Raw genomic sequence first — 8,187 nt, forward strand, 5'->3', positions numbered from 1 at the left:
TTCGTGGCCGGTCTTTGCTGCATGGGGATGACGTTTAGGCATACCTATATTTATGAATGTTAGACAAGCATTTCACTTCTTTATTCATGACTAAGTGATTTATTATTGATAAAAGAAACCGTAACCACGCTCAAAGTAGTGGCATCAGGAAAACTTTATTATCGTACAATAGTTCGCAAACTGCATGAGAGATATAAACTACTCTAGGCGCTAACTATATGTATCGAGTTAGCCCTAGAAGATATCAATTGATGGATGGAGATTCGAACACCACATTCTCTTGTTGCACGAACTAGGTCACGCCCCAATGGAATAAATTGTTTTTCTTTAATTTATTAATTAAGTAGATCCATGTGAGTTGTTCTTTTTTTTTATTATTATTATTATTATTATTATTATTATTATTATTATTATTATTATTATTATTATTATTATTATTATTATTATTATTATTATTATTATTATTATTATTATTATTATTATTATTATTATTATTATTATTATTATTATTATTATTATTATTATTATTATTATTATTATTATATAGGAATGAGAGAGTTATGAATTTCTATCTCAATCACTGTAATAGTGTTATTATTCATGTCGAGCTCGAGCTGGAGTGTGAGCCCATTTTGTGTATTTTTTTTATTTGTTTTTTTAATATTATAGGTTCTTACAATTATAAATTATAACAAAAATAAAAATTAATTTTTTTTTACTGTAATTTACCTTTTTTAATTATTTAAATGAATATATTATTAAATTTGACATTAGTTATATTAATTACAATAAAAAGAAAACATAATTAAATAAAAAAAAAAGCTCAGGCTCAACAAGTCAGAAAGTTCGAGCTCAAAAAACTCTAACTCGAGTTCGAATTTTTGTCAAGCCGGCTCATTAAGCTCACGAGCCAGCTCAACTCATTTACATCTCTGCATACCCCTTTTTGGGCTTTTATTTTCTCTTTATTTATCACCGTATTAATTGGTCACTAGTGATAGGGTGAATTTGGACAAACAAAATTGTTCCGCAGTGAAATTCTAAATCGACAAATAATATAAAAGAGAATATATAGAGACACTAAAAAAAAATTTTGGATTGATCAGTTGTTATTCTCAATTAATGCACACCCCTAATGACAATTTTTTACATTATTATCATTAAACATTCTTTCTACATACAAGTTGGAAGACTTTCAGAAATTTATGATTATTTTCTTTTATTTCACCTCTATTTTAGGGTATGCAAGAAAATGGGTGGTCAGGAATTGCACATATAAATATATAATTGAATGATATAACTGGCAGTGACAAATATTGAAACCGGAATAACAAAACTGTGTCGTTTCCTTTTAAAAATGGGTGGTCAGGAATTTGCTTTTCACAATCATATTTTGACCAGTAACAGAAAATTATTCCAAATCTTAACCATATATATATATATGTGTTGTAGAATATAGTATAAAATAATATAAAGAAACTATACTAGAATTAATACAAGAAAACAAGGGAATATAGCCACTCAAAGCTTCTGTGTAGAAATTATGTTTGATAATTAAAAGGTGATTATTCATCTCACCAGATTACATCTATTTATACATGAGATTACCTATTACAGATATGACACGAATCATATGTTTTAGATAGTCATTAATTAAAATTAATACACGTATTAATACAAGGGTCTACAAGGCATACATATGAAGATCACGTGAAGGCATATGTATATACCTAATTCTATTGGTTGAGTCCATGTGGTCATAACACTCCTCCTTGGACGAAACATCATTTCCTTAAAATCAACGTCATGTGTATAGGCTACCTCGTTAAAAACCTTTGCTGGAAAACCCAATGGGACAAAACCAGTCATAAGGGAAAAAGAGTGTAGCACATCATGGCTTCTCCTGAAATGAGCAGTGATGGACTCTCAGTCTTGAGTCACATTGGCTCTTCTCATACCAATGTTATATACCAATTTCTCAAATGTAGAAGTAGGCAAGGACTTTGTAAACAAATCAGCAAGATTGTCGCATGAGCGAACTTGTCGAACATCGATCTCTCCATTCTTCTGAAGCTCATGTGTGTGGAAGAACTTTGGTGATATATGTTTGGTCCTATCACCTTTTATGTATCCGCCCCTTGTTTGCGCTATACAAGCAGCATTGTCTTCGTAAATGACTGTGGGCGTGTTTGTAACTGGATGTAATTTGCAGGAATTTCGTATATGCGATATAACCGATCTTAGCCAAACACATTCTCTGCCTGCCTCATAAAGAGCTATTATTTCTGAATGATTTGATGAGGTGGCCACTAATGTTTGTTTGGTAGATCGCCAAGATATACCTGCACCATTATAACAAAACAAATATCCAGTTTGTGAACGAGCTTTATGGGGATCAGATCTATATCCTGCATCGGCATAACCAACTAACCCTTGGTTAGTTGCATTCTTTGAATAAAATAAACCCAATTCTGCAGTACCACGGAGATATCGTAAAATATGTTTAACACCATTCCAGTGTCTCCGGGTAGGCTTAGAACTGTACCGCGCAAGCACATTTACCGCAAAAGTGATATCAGGTCGAGTGCATTGTGCTAGATACATTAACGCTCCGATAGCATTGAGATATGGTACTTCTGGGCCAAGTATCTCTTCGTCAAATTCTTTAGGTCGGAACGGATCCTTTTCAGGATCTAAATTGCGCACAACCATAGGAGTGCTCAATGGATTAGCATTTTCCATATTAAATCTTTTGAGCAATCGTTTAGTATATGCAGATTGGTGTATAAGTATGCCGTTAATTTTATGCTCAAGCTCAATACCAAGACAGAGTTTGGTTTTTCCAAGGTCCTTGACCTCAAATTCTTTCTTTAAATACTCAGCAGCATTGGCCAACTCTTCAGGAGTGCCAATGAGATTCATGTCATCTACATAAACCGCAATAATAGCAAATCCGGTTTCTGATCGTTTAATAAAAACGCATGGGCAAATAGGATCATTTTTATAACCTTCCCTGATAAGGTATTCACTCAATCTATGATACCACATGCGACCAGATTGCTTTAGACCATACAATGATCTTTGCAATTTAATTGAGTGCAGCTCACGAGGAGCGCCAGAGTTTGGCATTTTAAATCCATCGGGAATTTTCATATAAATATCAGAATCTAGTGAACCATATAGATAGGCCGTTACAACGTCCATTAGACGCATGTCCAGTCCTTCTTGGACGACCATGTTGATAAGAAAACGAAAAGTGATCGTATCCATCACTGGTGAATACGTCTCATCATAATCAATCCCAGGTCGCTGGGAGAAACCTTGAGCTACAAGGCGGGCTTTATATCTTACAATTTCATTGTTCTCGTTTCTCTTACGGACAAATACCCATTTATACCCAACGGGCTTTATATTATCCGGAGTTTGAACGATTTGCCCGAATACTTTTCGTTTTTCTAGGGAAGCCAGTTCAGATTTTATTGCTTCCTCCCACTTAGGCCAATCATTTCTTTGGCGGCATTCCATTATGGAACGCGGTTCACTATCATAATCACCGTACATAATTTCTTGTGCAACCGAGAATGCAAAAATATTATCGATGATTATCTCATTTCTATCCCATATTTCATTGCAATAACTTATGGGATTCTCGATATTCCCGGGATTTGATATCGCTTTTTCGATATCAGGCTCAACAGATTTATCTGGAGCATTCTCACTAGGAACCACTTGGTTCGAGGGTTCATCAATTTTCCCCTTTCTTTTTCTAGGAACAACGTCCCTTGATCCAATTGGTCTACCCCTTTTTTGTCGTGGGGGATCATCATCCATTTTCGCATGTTCTTCAGGAACAGCGATCCTAGCTGGAACATTCACAGCTGGAATATAAGACTTCGTAACTTTACTGGCATCATTAAATGCATCAGGAAGTCTATTGGCAATATTTTGTAAATGAATGATTCTATGGATCTCATTTTCACATTCAGAGGTACGTGGGTCGAGATGAGATAAGCGTTGCTCACACCATGTGAGATTCTCGATTGGTTTTTGTTTATCATTATCACGGATATTCTGAATATCTTTACCAATCGGTATAAATAATGTCTCATCAAAATGACAGTCCGCAAATCTAGCGGTAAATAAATCACCCGTCATTGGTTCTAAGAATCTAATAATCGACGGTGAATCAAACCCAACATATATGCCAAGTCGGCGTTGGGGACCCATTTTAGTCCTCTGAGGAGGAGGAATTGGCACTTGCACAGCGCAACCAAATGTGCGAAGGTGCGAAATATCGGGCTCAAAGCCTAATGCCAATTGCATTGGGGAATGCATATGATAAGCAGTGGGGCGTAATTTAATCAGTGCTGATGCATGCAATACTGCATGGCCCCACGCTGCACTAGTGAGTTTAGATCTCATCAGCAAAGTACGAGCAATTATTTGGACGCGTTTAATCAGAGATTCCGCCAGTCCATTTTGAGTGTGAACGTATGCTACTGGGTGCTCGACATTTATTCCCAGTGCTGCACAATACTCATCAAAAGTTTTTGATGTAAATTCTCCGGCATTATCCATTCTTATATTTCTAATGGGATAATCAGGGAAATGTGCTCGGAGTTTAATAATTTGTGCTAGCAAACGCGCAAATGCAACATTTCGCGTAGATAATAAACATACGTGGGACCATCTACAAGATGCGTCCACCAAAACCATAAAATATCTAAATGGCCCACTTGCAGGGTGTATTGGTCCACAAATATCACCATGAATACGTTGTAAAAACGATGGTGATTCATAACCGACCTTTTCAATGGAAGGTTTTATAATGAGTTTTCCTTGTGAACATGATTCACAGAAATATTCATTGGACATCAAGATTTTTGTATCTTTTAATGGGTGTCCTTTAGTGTGTTGTACAATCCTACGCATCATAGTCGTTCCTGGGTGACCCAGTCGATCATGCCATAATCCGTGTATATTGGGATTAACAAGTTTCCATGGCATAGTGGCGTAGGATTCGAAAGCTCTAATTTGGAAACAATACACTCCAGAAGCTGTCGCTTCGAGTTTTTCATGAACAATTCTTTTGTCCATAACATATGATGTGATGCAGAGGCACTCCACGGTATTTTCAACCAGTGTCTCTAAATGATATCCATTACGTCTCACATCTTTAAAACTCAGTAGATTCTTATTTGATCTACCTGATATTAATGCATTTTCAATATGCAAAGTGGTACCATTAGGCAACACAATTGTTGCGTTCCCGGAGCCATCTATTATTTCCGCGGAACCTGCTATGGTTTTAACTTGTGCCTTGCACAATGTCACACTCGAGAAATATATTTTATTATTGAATATTGAGTGTGTAGTTGCACTATCGAGTAGGCAATTTTCTCTTTTGTCGATGTTCTCCATGTTTGCCTGAATTAAATAACATAAAATTAATATTGAATCGTAATATAGTTTGTAAATGATATAATAACAAACTCATAATTTTATACATAATCAAAATATCAGCTCGACCTCGGGAACATAACTTCCAAGGGAGATATGTACATGGATACATCAAAAGACAAACTAGCTCAATCTCGGGTACTACATCATCCGAGAGAGATATATACAAAGTATACATAGTGAGTACAAAATAACCCAAAAGAGATGCTCATTTGGCAATTTATACAAGAGGATCAAGATCTGTAAAGAAATCTGATAACTCAAGAGAGGCTCCATCCTGAGCAGGATCTTGATCAAGCATGCTCCCAGATGTGCTGGCTTCAAGAACAGCAAGTGGCATTTCTGCCTCAGTTACATTTGCCTGGACATTTTTTCTTTTGTCTCTTTTTGAATCCTGGTACAGATTTACCAGATGTTGGGCGGTTCTACAAACTTTGGCCCAATGTCCAGTCATTCCACATCTAATACACATATTTTCTGGAATTCTTTCCGCGGGCATCTTGCCTTTATCGCGTTTTGCCTGAAATGGTTGTCTCTGCCAGACCGTATTATTATTATTTCGACGGGGATATTCATATCCACCTCGGTCATTATTTCGGGCATCTTGAGGGGGACCACGTCCACCACCTCTGCGTGCACCACGCCAGTATCTACGCCCACGGCCTCTAAATCGGCCCATATTTCTATTTTGATTAGCATGTGCTTCAGGCACAGCTTGGGACCCACATGGTCGCAAATCATGATTTTTCAACAGCAATTCATTTGTTTTTTCTGTTGTGAGGAGTACAGAGATCAACTCCGAATATGTTTTAAACTGGCGCTGCCTATATTGCTGTTGGAGCACCAAGTTCGAGGCATGCATAGTAGAGAAAGTTTTCTCCAATTTATCATATTCAGATATTTTAACTCCACACAAGGCTAATCGGGACTCAAGTTTAAACAGTGCCGAATTATAGTCGGCAACAGATTTGAAGTCCTGCAGCCTTAGATGCTGCCAATTGTATTGGGCCTGTGGGAGAATCACAGTTTTTGTGTGATCAAACCGTTCTTTGAGTTTTTGCCATATCTCTGATGGCCTTTCAAGTTGTATATATTCGTCTTTCAAATCTTCGGAAAGATGATGACGAATAAAAATCATAGCATTTGCCTCATCTTTCCTGTTTGCCTCCTTGATATCTACACAATCCAAGGCTTTTACAAGATCTAGCCCTTGGAGGTGTAATTTGATATCTAAGCACCAGGATAAAAAGTTACTGCCGGTAACATCAAGGATTTGAAATTTTTGTTTTTCGATTCCGGCCATCGTAAAATAAAATAAGTAGAAATAGCACAACGAAAAGATAAATTTTACAAACCTATAAATTTGTAGAGCAAAAGCTCGTGCTGATAACGTGTTGTAGAATATAGTATAAAATAATATAAAGAAACTATACTAGAATTAATACAAGAAAACAAGGGAATATAGCCACTCAAAGCTTCTGTGTAGAAATTATGTTTGATAATTAAAAGGTGATTATTCATCTCACCAGATTACATCTATTTATACATGAGATTACCTATTACAGATATGACACGAATCATATGTTTTAGATAGTCATTAATTAAAATTAATACACGTATTAATACAAGGGTCTACAAGGCATACATATGAAGATCACGTGAAGGCATATGTATATACCTAATTCTATTGGTTGAGTCCATGTGGTCATAACAATATGATGATTATCACATCATTCACAATTATTAGATTTAAAAGGGCAGTGACCCCCACGTGAAGTGGCGCATTAGTAAACTACTTTTGGAGCATCAAATGCAAAATTGCGAGTTTCTTTTTTGTTTTTTTTTTTTATTTTTTTTTTCGTCAATTTTTTTTTATTCTAGTAAATCCACTGTGGCCTAGTTAAAAATCTTGTGGATCTGTGCAAAGAAAAAAGTACCCCTAATAACATGTATAAAAACCGAGCAAGATACTTATCTGTCGAATAAATGTTGCAAACCTCCAGTAGTGAGGAAAAAATAGACAATCGATCTCAGAGATTATAAAAGGATTAAACCATAACTAAGATAGTTGCACCGAAGAGCTACCTAAACCGAACGGGAAAGATCCTCCTCCCAATAATACTCCTTTGAACTTGCATCTATGTCCTTCAAAAGTTCCGAAGAATCCACCTTGGCCAAATGTGAAGAATTGTTAAACCTGTGGGCGAAAATGACAGTGAATTGGGCAAGACTTGTTTTTATCCTGAGTAACCCATTACCGGAGTCTCCCTAGTATTGATCAATCTTGACCCGGTCTCTTAAAGTGGGAGACTGATCTTGACCGTTTATTTGACTGAGACAATCTTGACCACTCATACATGGAGCGTTAGGGTGAAGATTGCATATGCTTGAAAAAGTCTTGAATCTTATGTCCATTTTTCACTTCTAGTGATGTTCTGATACTTTCCGTGGATGCTATAATCCTACATTAAGATACATTTCTCTACCGTTGATATAATTTGTGGATTGATAATACGAATTATGACTTGTAAACTATATATAATTTGTGGATACACATCTATCTATACTTGACGATAAGCAGGGGCGGACCCAAGGTATGTCTTGGGGGGACCCGCCCCTGTAGGATTTTATTTTACCAGTTTTTTTATTAATTTGTTTTAATATTTTGTGTTATTTATCTATTAATTTATATAATTTAGTCTCCCACAATTAAAATTTTAACCATTC

The 8,187-nt window shown here is 36.0% G+C and overlaps 1 protein-coding gene across 1 annotated transcript; it reads right to left on the minus strand.

The window, feature by feature from the left end:
• Positions 1-5,177: 5,177 nt before the first annotated feature.
• LOC105970265 (uncharacterized) lies at positions 5,178-6,779 on the minus strand. Its single transcript, XM_012995075.2, has one exon. The coding sequence runs from the start codon at positions 6,761-6,763 to the stop codon at positions 5,681-5,683; it is 1,083 nt and encodes a 360-aa protein (XP_012850529.1). The 5' UTR covers positions 6,764-6,779; the 3' UTR covers positions 5,178-5,680.
• Positions 6,780-8,187: the final 1,408 nt, after the last annotated feature.

Source organism: Erythranthe guttata, chromosome 8, assembly GCF_056151865.1.
Source record: "Erythranthe guttata isolate IM_541 chromosome 8, IM_541, whole genome shotgun sequence".
Taxonomy (NCBI): Eukaryota; Viridiplantae; Streptophyta; class Magnoliopsida; order Lamiales; family Phrymaceae; genus Erythranthe; species Erythranthe guttata.